Here is a 14,155-nt window from a genome sequence, read left to right as displayed (position 1 = left end):
AGAGTCTACATGGCGGGCGCTCACAAGGAGGAACGGATAAAGAGAAAAGTCTGAATGATTAATCTGCCTCCCAAGCCAAGTTCCCAAATTGGATGCAAATATTGAGCTAAGAGCCCGCTCCTGCGGCCCATCCACCTTGCCCTGCTTGTGAAAATTCCTTCCACATGCTGCTCTGATGAGACTGAACGTGTAAAGCTGGGCTTCCAGAAAGAAAAACGCTAAGGGTGTTATGCCTGCGACCACTGGGGAAGCTGAGAGGAAGACTGCATGCGTTGGAAGCTAGCCTGGGCTACATACCAAAAACCCTGTCTCAAAAAAAAAAAAAAAAAAAAAAAAAAAAAAAAGAAAAAAATGCTGGAGAGATGGCTCAGCGGGTAAGAGCACTGACTGCTCTTCTGAAGGTAGAACCACCCATAATGAGACCTGACGCCCTCTTCTGATGCGTCTGAAGTCAGCTACAGTGTATTTATTTATAATAATAAATAAGCGAGTTGATTGGAGTTGCTTGGAGCAGGGCTGCACCCTGCATAACAACCACATAAAGGCTCACAACCATCTGTACAGCTGCAGTGTATGCACATACATAAAAAGAAAGAGAAACAAAACAAAAGCAAAACAACAACAAAGTGGCTTAGCAGGACAGGGTAAAACAGAAACAGAAGGGACAGCAGGTTATGCTCCTCTGCCTGCTCTGAGGATGAAGATTCCACACCCATAAGTGGATGCAGCAGGAGAGAAAGATTGCTCAGTGGTGGGGATCTGAGGCTCCTAGCAATGAGACTCCCCTGTTTGCTAACCCAACCTCCCAGTGTCCCCTCTCCCAGATTCTTGAAGAATGGCCCGCTGGAAGAACAACACCGGATCCTTGTGAGCATTCTAACAGTGGCTTATTTGTAGTAAATCTTAACAAAAGTCCAACATAGCCGCCACGCTGTTTGCTGTCAGTGAACTTTAAGGCGAGCCCCACTCGCCTGGGAAACTCAAAAGCAGCACCTAGAAGCACCTGAGCACAGTTAGGTCAGCTGTCGAATGCTGTCAGCCGAGAGCTCAGATTGTCAGCCGGAACATACACAGGTGGACTCCGGGTAGCCTGTTTTTTACGGGAGCCTTCCAAGAAAGCTGGATTTCTTTCCTAAAGACCTAGCCTTGGGAGTTGCACTGTCTCACATCTCCCACACTCTACTAGCCAGTGCAGTCACAGGCTCCAACAGCACTGCAGCTAAAAGATCCTGATGGTACGGTTCTGGAAGAAATGGTTCCAGCAGTTTTGGCTTGTTTGTTGAGGCGGAGTCCATGTAGCCAAGGCTGACCTCAAAGCCAGACCATCAGCAAGATCAGAGATGAACATGAACTGCTCCTCCTGCCTCCACCTGTGAAGCATTTGGGACAGGTGTGTAGCACCATGATTGGCTCCCTGACATTTTAACTGCTTTACTATTTTGGAAAGCACAGCCTGCTAATGTCCCAGGTACCTAATAGTGGCCTATGCCCAACCCTCTTTTTCTTTTTTTTTTTTTTAAGATTTATTTATTTTAAGTACACTGTAGCTGTCTTCAGACACCCCAGAAGAAGGCATCAGATCTCATTAGGGATGGTTGTGAGCCACCATGTGGTTGCTGGGATTTGAACTTAGTGCTCTTAACCGCTGAGCCATCTCTCCAGCCCTCCCCCTCCCCCTAAGCTAACCTTATAACCCTGGTTTTGTCCCAGGGAGGAAAGGAATGACCAAGGACCGAGCACTGACTCAGCCAGGCCTGGTGGGGTTTCAGAGGGCTTTAGCCAGCTGGTGGGGATGTTCCCTTGTTTTGTAAACTAAGAACTATTTAACTTTCTGAAATCGGCCTTCAAGCTTAAAGGCCACAGGCTACCTTGTGTCCACTAGAGCTGGGCAGAAAGCCAGAGCTTTGACTCAGACCCTACTTGATTCAATGAAGCTTTTTGGCTACTGTCCTAGCCATCCATTCTGCCCAAGGCAGTACCAACTTATTTCATCCACTCAAATTCCCCTCAGCCTGTTCAGTTATGAATAACTCATCTTCTCTGATAATTTCCTTTGTTGTTTTGTTTTTGTTTTTTTGTAAAAGTGTAAATGGATTTTAGATTGGGCCTTCTGACTTCTAACCCTGAATTGTGCAACCTGGAGAAAGTTGCTGTCTGTCGGTCTCTGTGCCGGGCATCTTTAGATCTCTAGGAGTAAAGAGATACTGTGTATCTTAGTTAGGGTTACAATTTCTGTGAGGAAACACCACGACCGAAACAACTTGGGGAGAAATACATACTCGGCTTACACTTCCACACCGTTGTTCGTCGACAAAAGCAGTCAGGGCCAGAAGGGAAAGCAGGCCAGGAGGCTGGAGGCAAGAACTGCCGCCCAGGCCGAGGAGGAGCTGCTTACTGGCTTCCTCCTCACGACTTGCTCAAGCTGTTTTCAAAGAGCCGCCTGCCTCTGCCTCTCTGCCTCAGCCCTGGGATAATTAAAGGTCTGTGGTACCAAGGCCTAGCCTTAGCCTGGCCTTAGCCTGCTTTCTTATAGAACCCAGGACTACCAGCTCAGAAATAGCGCTACCCACAGTGGCCTGGCCCTCCCACATCAATAATTAAGAAAATGCCTTACGGCGGAACATTATGGAGGCGTTTTCTTAATTGGGGTTCCCGCCTCTCAGATAACTTCAGCTGTGTTAAGTCGACGTAAAATTAAATGGCACACTGTGCCATGCAAGCAGGTCTGATGCAGGACTGGCGTTTGGAGATGGGACTCCAGCTGTGGGTTATCAATACATCCAAGGCCTTCTTTTTACCAGGTCACCCCCCACTCCTCCCGGACTTGTACTCTCAATATGGATTCAATAGCATTAATCAGGTCCACAATTCCAGGCTTATCAGTTGAGGGTTCTGGGGCTGCTTTGGCCCTTCTTGTGGCACCTCCTCTCCTAACTCTTTTGCCAGGCTCCTCATGTCGCTGGCGCCCCACAAAAGCCCGAGGTTGTGATGGATAGATGGACCGCAGCCAGCGCGCAGCTCAGTGCGCAGGAGCCAGGGAAGCTAGCTGAAGTCGGAGGTCCGCAAAGGGCTACGTCCCTGCAGAAGGGTGGGTGGGGGTGGGGGTGGGGGGGTGGGAGTGGGATGGGGGGGGGTTGTTGTTGGCCGGGTCGGCAGGGGGCGCGCGAGGAGCAGGGCGGGGCTGCACCTGTGCTGCTGGCTGCTGGAGATGGGGAGGGGAGCGGCGCCAGAAGCAGCTGCGCGCCCCGCCCCGCGGGCTCCTCCCCGCCACCGCGGCCCCTTAGCTGCTGCCCCGATGCGCTGTGCCCGAAGCCCGGACTCAGTAGTCACCAGAGCAGTTGGGGCACCCGGGCTGTCGCCGCCGCTGCCCACACCCCCCGCGGACCCCATTGGCCGCATGGAGTCTCCCGAGGGCGCTGGTCCGGGAGGTGAGTCCGACCCCGGCCCCCAGAACCCAACAACAAACCGCAGCCCCTCCCTCTGCCCACTAGCCAGCTACTCCCGGGGCCTGGAGACCCGCTGATGCCTTCTGAGCCCGCCCGTCCGACTCAGAGCTAGGGGCGGAGGAGGGGGCCGGGCCAGATCCTTGGAAACGTGCGGGTATCCGGCTCGGCAAACACAGACTGCGTCTCTTTCCCTGATATGCGAGCTCCGGGCTCCGGAAGGCTTGCGGACTGCCCTCCAAGGAGGTGACCAGGGGTTGCGTCCTGAGCCCCCTGCCAGCCGAGCCTGGGAGCGGGGGAGGGGCGTGTAGGGGCCGGAGTTAGGGATCTGGAGAGGGGATTCGTAGGGGCGATGCTACCCGCTTGTTCACGCGTAGGCTTTGTTCGCCCCAGCCGCGATACCAGGAGGAATGACAAGAGGCGGAAGGGGGTCTGGGGCTCCCGACTGAGCTGGGGTTTTTGTGAGGTCATGGCGCATGCACCCGAGCTCTTGGTGCTGCAGGGCAGCGGCCTCCGAGCTGCCCAGCTGCCATATATTTGGAAGGGAAGGTGTGAATGGTGTGCTCCTTCCTCGGCCTCTCCCAGCAGCTGAAGACCCTTGAGGTTAACATCTTACCGCAGGGTCTGCCCTCCTTGGAGCGTGCCCACAGGCGGGTGGCTGATAATAGAGAGAAAACTCTTAAAAATCACCCACCCTGCGTCTCAGCTTTCCAGAAAGCTTTTCAGGGATCCATCGCTGTGGGAACTTGGATGTAATCTGAACAATCCATCACTTGCTTAGCCATACCCAACACCTCTAGGATTTCCTGAAGATCCCATCCCAAGGAAACACCAAGTGTCTGAGGATTTGGCCAGCTTGCCATTCCGCCTGCAACCCAGCCACACGATGGCTTCTTCTGAAGTCCAAAGGGTTGCCCGTGGGAGCTGTCCCCAAGCGGCTCCTATGTCTACAGGCGGGGAGCAGTGTCCTGCTTGAAAACCCTTATCTGCCTAAGCGCCAGACACTTTCCAGCCAGTGGGATTGGTTGTGCTTTGTTTTGTTTTTATGGGAGACCAGCGTTCTTGCTATTGACAGTCCCCAGACCCTGGGTCTTCCCAGCACCAGCTCCGTGGGTACCAGAAGGTAGATGGTTTGGAGAGCAAGGACTTGGCTTGTAGAGCTCAGAGTTATTTTTTGAGCTGTGCGATGTTGGAAACTTGCCTGTGCCCCTGAGCCTCCGTTAGCATGGCTGTCAATACAGGCAGCCCCCTTGTATAGGGCAGAGGTCTGTCTTTCTTTCTTTCTTTCTTTCTTTCTTTCTTTCTTTCTTTCTTTCTTTCTTTCTCTGAGGAAAGAAAGAACAAGCCCACAAGCTTAAGCAGAGATGGAGTATGCTGTCTCTGATGTATGCATTACTGGCTGGGGGTGGGGGGCTCAGACGCCCGATTCAGTGAACAAATCCCAAGTACCTATCATGAGCTGGTACCGTGCCTGCATGTCGGGAGGCAAAAGCTAAGAGGGAATTCTCTCTTGGTGCCTTTAGCGTGTTTTCTTGTCTGCATCCTGAGCTAGTGGGCTGTGCTTGGTGGGGCTCCCTAAGGGTGACTGTAATGGTAACTTTGTTTTGGAGCCTGTGAAACACAAAAAAGGCAGAGCCCAGGAGGATGGAGCTCTGTGTTCCATCTCCCAGGCCCGCAGCAGGGCTCGCTCATACAGACCTTGCCAGCCTTCCTCTAGTACTCCGCATTAAATCTAGACCTGTTATTCATCAGTAGCCACTGAAGAAACGATCTCCCAAAAGTAAAATCTTTATAATGTATCATTAAGCCAGGGTCTATGTAGCCCTGGCTACCCTGGATCTTGCTATGTAGACCAGGCTTAACCCCCACCTCCTTAGTCTAAAGGTGTGTGTACCATCATGCCAAGCCTAATAGACAATTTTTAAACCTAAAGAATTTAGGGGATGGGAAAGGTGACATTAGGTAGCCCTGGCTGGCCTGGAGTTCGGAGGTCTGCCTGCTTTCAGCTCTTGAGCGCTGGAATTAAAGGCATGCCCCATCATTCCCCAGGTAATAATTTCTTTAAAGCATGGGATCATGGAGCTGAGGCATGTGCATGAGAGTGTAAAAGCTGCTGCCCTCCTTGAGAAGCCCACCTGATGCCTTTGGGCACCAAGTCTCTGCCCCTTCCTCATCTCTAAGGAGGGAGGATGTCCCCAGAGTCGAAGAGAAACAGGAGGCTGTGGCCCTGCACTGAGAGTAGGCATGGGGTCTCAGCATCCTTAAAAGACTGCACTGATGGTACAGATTCAGGGGTAGAGATGCTGGGGAAATGGGCTCAGGTGACCATCACCTCCGTGACCATCACTCCCGGCTGGTGGCCACTCTGTTTACATATTCATGTCATTAATTGTTCCCTTGTTCAGTGGTGTAAAAAGTGGCCCAGCCTTGGGAGCACAGCAAGAAACATGAGATTGAGGCCTAGTTTCCAAGTCACAAATGTGCTAGAACTAGGGCATCAGCAAAGCTGCTGTGACCAGTCAGTACTTAGGAAGCCTGGCAGGCCGGGAAGTCGGCACTCCTAATCTCCATCCACAGCCTAGGGCAGCAGCAACAGCAGCAGCCCTCTGATGGAGGTTGTATAGGACCAGAGCCAAGGGTCACTGTGGAGCCCTCTCCAGGCATCAGACACCACTTCCCTCTACCGTGTCCAGGGTGACTGCCCACCTGAGCCCATTCAGCTCAGTCTGCCTGTTTTGGTGTGCCCTAGCCTGCCTACCATGGTGCCTTGGCTTAACTGGGATGGGCTAGAGAATCTGTTCCTTATTCCTACAACAGCCAAGAGGACAAACTGACCGGATGATTCTTTTTTTTTTTTTTTTTTTGGTTTTTCGAGACAGGGTTTCTCTTTATGGCTCTGGCTGTCCTGGAACTCACTATGTAGACCAGGCTGGCCTCGAACTCAGAAATCCGCCTGCTTCTGCCTCCTGAGTGCTGGGATTAAAGGTATGCACCACTACGCCGGCATTTTTTTTTAAAGATTTTATTTATTTTATGCATATGAGTACACTGTAGCTGTACAGGTGGTTGTGAGCCATCATGTGGTTGCTGGGAATTGAACTCAGGACCTCTAGAAGAGCAGCCAGTGCTCTTACCCGCTGAGCCATCTCTCCAGCCTCTGACCGGATGATTCTTAGCACAGCCACTTATTAACTGTGGAGTCTTAGGGTCATTCTTTCATATACACAGAGATGGGGGACATTCATACACACACATGGTGTGTGTGTGTGTGAGAGAGAGAGAACGCGATGGATGGATGAGGGTTAGAGGTTTCCTCTGTCCTGGCAGATTTTAATTTCTGGCTTCAAACCTCAATGGTCCGCCCACCACTTCCCAACTGCTAGGATTGTAAGTGTAACCAGTGCACCAGCCTCAAGGGTGGTCTGTTTACTTGTTCCTAGACATTCTCACCAAGCCCTGACTCCACCTCCCTAGTTTGGGACGATGGGTATGTACCACAAGAATGTTCTTGATGGTGACGATTCTGTCTTCGTTCTCCTCCCCCACATATCTGGTTAAGGACAAAGCACCAGGATTTACAGAGTAAAGACAGGACCAAGGCCAGAGCGAGATGGAAAAGAACCAAAACATGGGGATACTTTTAAAACTACAGACAACATTTGCCAAGTGTGTGTAATGCTCTTGGATATTCTTGGTTTGATCCCCAGCACCCTATACAGAGGTACCACATCTCATTGACTCCAAAGCCTCATGGACAAAATATGAAAAGATGTAATAAGGCCACTATTGTCTTATCCCAGGGGCTGAAGAGTATGTAACCCCAGGATCTCTATCAAGGGGTGCAAGATAGGGGCTATACTTACTATTTAGCCAAGGTCCCCCATCTCAGCACAAGAGACCCCAGAAAATGAAGGAAAGTGGGAACAGTACCAGCATTTCTTCCCTTCCGCCTGGACAGTCCTCACGGCTCACCCTCATGCAGATGGACACTGGAGTTCAGAGAAGGTCCACTAGTCCTGCACACAACTCTACTGTAGCCTGCTACTCATTCCTCTTTCCTGAGCTCCTGGCCCCATCTGAGATCCACACTCCCCCTCTGCCTTTTGCATCTGATAGGGGAAAGTGTTCTCGGATGCTCCAGCCCCACATCTGCTGCCAACATATCTCATTAGGAAAGGCAGCCTAGCCTGACATGCAGCTGTCGGGGCCTGGGCTGTGGTCACCTCAGTTCAAACCTTGCTCAGGGCAGCAGCTGCCCTTAGTGTGGTGTTCAATGTTCATCACCCAGGGCTGCCAAAAATAATCCACGGGACACTTGTGCATCCCAGCACAGATCACGGGTCACACGGGAATGTCATCCACCTGGGTCCACACTGAGTGACTGCAGGTGGGGGTCAGACACACTGTGAAGGACCTAGAAACCAGAGAGGGAAGTTGGTGGGGTGTGGGGAATGATGAGGAGGCTGCTGGGGGGGTGTGCCATGGGAAGGGAGATGACAGGTATCGAAAAGATCTAAACTACCCCATGGGAGGAGATACGTGTGTCCAGCACCCCACTGGGTGATGGCTCCAGGCACTGGAAAGAAAGTGCTAGTGTGGGACTGAGCAGTCTGCAGATCCCAGAGGGACACCTGCTCTCCAACAGAAAGCTGTTAAATAAGGGAGACAAGCAATTCCTGTTTTGAAAAGAACCTTCAGCAAACCACAGTGGGGCTGGTGTGTGTGTGTGTGTGTGTGTGTGTGTGTATAGGTGGGTGTGTGGATGGGGTGGACAGCAAGGCTGCTGCTTCCTGCTCTGCTTCTTTTCCATTTGAACTCAAACACTCCACAGGGTTTTTATAAGTCAGTCAGTGCCCAGAAGAAAGGCAGGAACCCACGAGTGACTAATAAACATACCATAACTAGACAAGCTACGGTGTGGGAGACAGTGGAGCCTAATGCTGGCAAACCTGATGTAGAGTTCCCAGACTAAGCACGCTGGAGCTGCAGTGCTGAGTGGTCTGTCTGTCTGTCCCTCCATCCACTGGCAGACACCTTTGCCCAGTCACCCAGGGAGGACAGCTTAAAGGGAAGCAGCCGCGTATCTCTGCTTCCTTGTGGCCATGAAATGGAACCCCTCATCATGGCGAGGGCCTCGTGTTCCTCCCTACTTGCCACACAGCCCCATCCTGGAGGGATGTGGGGTCCCATGAGTGTGGAGGTAACACTGTATCTTGGTTACAGAGATCGTTAAGGACGTCAAGGTACCACAGGCTGCCCTGAATGTTTCAGCTCATGAGACAGGGGACATGTGCCGTACACCTGTGGCAGAGGAGGAGGAGGAGGTTGGCATCCCAATACCAGCACCAGGGTTCCTGCAGGTCACAGAGAGGAGGCGTAAGTATCACTGACAATCCGTCCGTCTGTCCATCCATCCATCCATCCAGCAGCCTGCGTATGAGAGGCGGCAGCCCTGCCCCATGAAGGGCAACTGTGCTTGCAGTTGTCCTGTCTGTAGAATGGAGGCGCTGAGAAAGCTCTCCGGTCTAGAGTGTGCAGAGCCACCCGGTTGCTGAGTCTGCCTGGTCTTGTCCAGTACTGGCTTTACAGGAAGTGCCAGTTCTGGGAATGGCTCAATGGGTAAACTGCTTGCTCTGTAAGCTTAAGGACCCCAGTTCAGATCCCCAGCCCTCCTGTAGGAAAAATCAGGCATGGCAGTACGTGCTTTTATATAAGTCCTGCACTGAGGAGACAGAAATGAGAATCCTTGGGACTTCCTGACCAGCCAGCCAGTCTAGACAAACTGGTTATATGAGTCCCCATCTCAAAAGGTACAGCAGAGAAGTAAGTAAGACCCCCGTCGGCCTCTGGCCTGCACGTGTGCACATATGTATGAAAGCACACATGAATACCCAAAGTGCCGGGTCACCTGTGGATTCTGTGCAAAGAGGTCCCTAAGGCTCTTGGTAGCTTCAAGTGGGACTGAGAGGTGCCTGTGTCTCCTGGAACCCCTAGAGCCTCTGAGCAGCGTCTCCTCTCTGGAGGTCCACTTCGATCTCCTGGACCTCACTGAGCTGACGGACATGTCTGACCAGGAGTTGGCCGAGGTCTTTGCGGACTCCGATGACGAAAACCTTGCCACTGAGTCACCAGCAGGTGAGGCTGCACGCTGGCTTGAGGGAAAAAAGGCATAAAGGGGGTGCTCTGGGGATGTCCTGGGGCTCCTGGTCCCCTCAGATCCCTACTTAGAAAGACACCATTTTTACCCAACTGTGTATAGTACTTGTCCTTGCTCATACTTTGCATTGCTATGCCCCTATCTACCTTCCCTCGACTTCTACAATTGAGCCAAATGAAAATATAACTTACTAAGTGTGGACTTTAAGTTAAGCTAAGCACAAGGCGGGGGCAGCCACCAACCTGGGCCCCTCACCACTTGAGTGGCTTCTCCTCAGGAGAGGAGGAGGTGCTATCATCTGGAGTGGGCTGTGTGGGTGAGACCCCAGTCTTCCATCCTTCCATCCTCTCCTAAGCCCCATGTCAGCAGGATATGTTGTAACCCCTGTGGCCAGAACACAAGGTTTGCCGCAAATGCTTCAGTCCTTCCATTTTGTTTGTTTTGTTTTCTGAGACAGGGTTTCTCTGTGTAGCCCTGGCTGTCCTGGAACTCACTTTGTAGACCAGGCTGGCCTCGAACTCAGAAATCTACCTGCCTCTGCCTCCCAAGTGCTGGGATTAATGGCGTGCGTCACCACTGCCCAGCTTGTTTTTGCTTTTTGAAATAGGGTTTCTGTGTAGCCCTGGCTGTCCTTAAACTTAGAGACCTGCCTGCCTCTGCCTCCTGGGAGTTGGGAATAAAGGCTTACACTAACATGCCTGGCTCAGTGTTCTTTTCTTTTTAAAGACATGGTCTCAGCCAGGTAGCAGTGACACATACCTTTAATCCCAGCACTTGGGAGGCCGAAACAGGCAAGTCTCCAAGTTTAAGGCCAGCCTGATCTTCGGGTGAGCTCTAGAACAACCAGAACTACAAAGAAACTCTGTCTTACATAGACATGGTGTCATCGAATGTTAGTTGTTCATGTTTGATCCCAGTACTTGGGAGGCAGAGAGAGAATTCTTAGTTCGAGGCCAACCTGTACTATAGAGTGAGTTTCAGGATAGCCAAGGCTACACAGTGAAATTCTGTCTAAAAAAAAATCTCAGTATGTAGCCCCTGGTTGACTTCTCTTTATAGACCAAAGTGGCCTCAAACTCGGAGATCCAACTGTCTCTGCCTCCCAAGTGCTGGGATCAGAGTCCCCACACCTGGTCTTCCATCAGTGATGGATCTTCAGACCCCCACTTTGTGCTACACGGTAGGAAAAGCAAAGGAGCTAAGCCCCAGCCCCAAGTCAAGACAGGCGCACATGACCGGGATTAGGGCCTATACCGTATGCCAAGGGCCCGAAGAAAGTCACAGTTCCTTTCTCTTCTGAGACACGGTCTTACCATGCAGTCGGGCTGGCCTGGAACTCGCTCTGTAGACCAGGTTGGCCTGAAATTCAGATCTGCCTGCCTCTGCCTCCCAATTGCTAGGAAATCAACATTCTTATGAAAGGCACCACCAGTCCCAGTGAGGACTCTGCCAGCTCACGTGCTTCTGGAGGTTGGTGGAGTGGACTCCATGTATCCAGGGAGCTGTGGGCTCTGAGATAAGACAGCAGCATGAAGGTGGACCCCGGCTCCCTCTCGTGGGTTCCCGGCCCAGCTCTCCTGCAGAATGGAGTCTAACCTTATCTGGTGACACCCCTTGTTAGCTCTGCCTTCCCCTCCAGCCTGCATGTGTATGCTGAGTCAGGAGATGGCCCGTGACATCTGTGGCCAGGCAGGCAGAGTGGAAGCCCAACTCCAGCCCAACTGTTATCCTAGCCCCATACTGCCTGCACCCTGGACAGCAGCTGAGGTCTCATGATGGGACAGACACTGTCAGCCTTACAGGGCCGCAAGATATATTAAGCTACTTAGGAAGTCAGGGATTTGGTAGTGGCCTGTCAATGTGGGGGATAGGGCAGACAGTCTCAAGACTTGAGCCAGACATAGTGGTGCATGGCCTTAATTTCAGCATTTCTGGATCTCTGATTTTGAGGCCAGTCCAGTCTTTGTAGTAAGCTCCAGGCCACCAAAGCTGGATAGCAAGACCCTGTCTCAAAAAACAATGAGAGGGAAAAAAAAAAAAAGCCCAGTGACTCCTAGGGACATCAGAAAAGTCCCTGCATATCCTATAAACAGTGCAGTGGCAGACACCCAGGCCTATGTGCACCCAGAAACCACGCAACTGAGACTGGCAGAGCCACAAGGTGGAGACTCAGTCCCCCATCTTACTGAATTCTTGACTGTACCTTTCTGTGTTTTCACCAGGTCTGCACCCACTATCTCGAGCCAGCTGCCTACGTTCACCATCCTGGACGAAAACAAGGGCGGAGCAGAACCGTGAGAAACAGCCCCCCAGTGACCCAGAGCGGCAAGGGACAATTGTGGACACATTCCTCACTGTGGAGGAGCCCAAGGAAGATTAGCCAGTCTCCTCCTGCTCCGGAGTTGCTGAAGGGCTGGCGGACTACCGTAATGGCACCATAGGACAGCACTGGCACAGAGGCCCTCTGCCAACTCCAAGACTCCAGCCATCGCCCCTGACAATGTGTCAAAGTCCGGGTGCCAGGCTTAGGCCCTTGGGTGCTCTAGCACAAGCACAGCCCAGTGGCCTTCGGTCCAGCTGGTTCCTGGTCCCTGAATCAGGGACGACACTGATGGAGTCTCTGCCTTGGGATGAGAGAAGGAACAGACAGCAGTGGTCTGGGTCTTGTCAAAACTTGTCTCTAGGACAAGACTTTCTGTCTCTTGTGATTCCAAACAGGTTCAAAGGGATCCAAGCCCATGAGCTGCCCAGGAACACATAGGGGTTTATTTATCGCCAACATCAGTGAGCTCAAAAGCCCAAAGTACATTTGGTGGCAGGTCAAGGGCTGGCTCTGCTGTCAAGCCAAGTGGCAGTGGTAGGTGTTACTTCCCTAAGATTTCCACCTTGACTGAAAATTTTACACCCTTCCTCTGCCCTGGGCAGGCACCACTGTTTGTAGTCTCTGCCCCAGGGCCGCTTGGCTTGTCCTATGGGTGTGACAGTTCAAAGGCTGAAAAGCTACCCCAGGTCTTCTTTAGTTCAGAACATCCAACCTCAGTGAAGACTTCCAGGTGGCTCGGAAGGACAGAGTGCCACCTCCCCAGTCCTGTGTCTGTCAGAGGCGCACACTGTGTATCCTCCACACCCCATTGCCTGACCGCCCACACATCCTGCCCAATGTTCGGTTGGGAGGCTCCGACACTGTGGATCTGTCTCGGGAGCAGCTGAGGGGTGACGGGAACAACCTAGCCACCCACTGTGCTGTGAGATGCTAGGCACTCGGTTTAGAGATTCAACGTTCCTTTCATGTGCACAAAGACAAACACACTGGCTGCTCTGACCACAAATCAAAGACTGTTTTGAAATAAAAGTGTACTTGCTTTTTGTCCCCAGGTTGACCTGCCCGCTGCCCACCATCTTCTGAGGAGGACAAGGCTTTTGATTGTCATTTGCAGTGAATGCTACCGGGGAGAAAATGCCCTGGGCTTCTGCTGGGGGCAGAGCTGCATCCAGGAGGTTCCTCTTCAGAGCCCCCCTGCCTCTGCACTGCTGACCCCCAAATGTGGGTTATTTCTGCCCGTCTCCCAAAATGAAAACCAACCCTAGTTTCCAAGGGATACAACCCAGCAGCTGCCTTTTCATCTCCAGGTAGCCTTGGCCACACTCCAGCCTGCCAGGGTCTTACCCTCGCCATCCACCCTTCCTGCTGCAGCTTCCACAGGGCACAGTTACAGAGTGGGATTAAAGTATCCCCGTCATCTTTGGACCTCTGGTCCCTCTAGATGGCATCAAAGTGCCATGGGAGCTCTGCTGTGCAGTTCCAGGCTGTGCTTATTTGAGTTGTATTTTAGGGACAAGTGCCCTGGATTTCTAGCCCCTAAGTTAATACAACAAAAGGAATCACTAAGAAAGAAAATCCTGCCCTGCCAACTCTTCCAGTCAACAGAGGTGGTCTGAGCCGAAGGAGCACTCTGCCCGGAAGCCACGGGGAAGCCCAAACCTTGCTACTTAACCACTGGAATGAGATGAACATAAAAGCCAGCCAGGCCTGACCACTTCTGGAGGCTCGGGGCAGCCAGGTCTACCGTGTGCATTTTATGGGAATGGTGTGGCTTCTGGCAAATTCTAAGCACCCTTATCCCTCCCTGCCCCTTTTCTAGGAGGGAGGTGGCAGAGACCCTGGCTACCCTCGCTGCTCTCATTGAGCAGGCAAGGATGCTCAGATCGCATGTCCCTGACCTCTAGCACTCTCAGGTCAGCACAGCAGGTGGGACAGCGCCAGCACAGGGCTCCATGATCTGCTGTCTAGAAATGCTGTGGCACACCCATGAGTCATGTAAAATAGATGAGATTCCATTGGTAAGAAGAGCAAGAAAGAGGATGTTACAGCTCTTTAACCAGCAGCTTGTGAAAGACAGAGTATGTGTGTTGGGGACAGGGTGGGGGCGCACCTGGATCAAAGGTGGAGGTGTGGGTAGGAAACAACCTGAGGACGCTGAGCCAATGGAATGGGAGGCACAGGAGGCCTGCCCCCAGGTCTGCTCAAAGGGTGGGAGATGGCTGTGACTGGGGT

The 14,155-nt window shown here is 52.2% G+C and overlaps 1 protein-coding gene across 7 annotated transcripts; it reads left to right on the top strand.

Moving 5' to 3' along the window:
- Positions 1-383: 383 nt before the first annotated feature.
- Dbndd1 (dysbindin (dystrobrevin binding protein 1) domain containing 1) lies at positions 384-13,943 on the top strand. 7 transcript variants are annotated; one of them, XM_006531388.3, is made up of 5 exons: positions 384-1,468; positions 2,947-3,058; positions 8,667-8,819; positions 9,438-9,578; positions 11,823-12,978. In XM_006531388.3, the coding sequence occupies exons 1-5, from the start codon at positions 1,460-1,462 to the stop codon at positions 11,978-11,980; spliced, it is 573 nt and encodes a 190-aa protein (XP_006531451.1). In that variant the 5' UTR covers positions 384-1,459; the 3' UTR covers positions 11,981-12,978. The 7 variants fall into 7 exon arrangements, with proteins under 7 accessions (XP_006531451.1, XP_011246812.1, XP_011246811.1 ...); XM_011248510.3 differs by having other exon boundaries at positions 484-1,390; positions 2,947-3,088; XM_011248509.3 differs by having other exon boundaries at positions 484-1,468; positions 2,947-3,088.
- The last annotated feature ends 212 nt before the right edge of the window (positions 13,944-14,155 follow it).

This window comes from Mus musculus, chromosome 8 (assembly GCF_000001635.26).
Source record: "Mus musculus strain C57BL/6J chromosome 8, GRCm38.p6 C57BL/6J".
Lineage (NCBI taxonomy): Eukaryota > Metazoa > Chordata > Mammalia > Rodentia > Muridae > Mus > Mus musculus.
The sequence above is the reverse complement of the archived record's forward strand: the minus strand, read 5'-3'. Positions and strand labels throughout refer to the sequence as shown.

Coding starts and splice junctions, on each gene's coding strand:
- Dbndd1 (XM_011248509.3), top strand. Junction 3,089..8,666: donor GGCTACGTCCCTGCAGAAGG/GTGGGTGGGGGT, acceptor TCTTGGTTACAG/AGATCGTTAAGGACGTCAAG. Junction 8,820..9,437: donor GCAGGTCACAGAGAGGAGGC/GTAAGTATCACT, acceptor TGGAACCCCTAG/AGCCTCTGAGCAGCGTCTCC.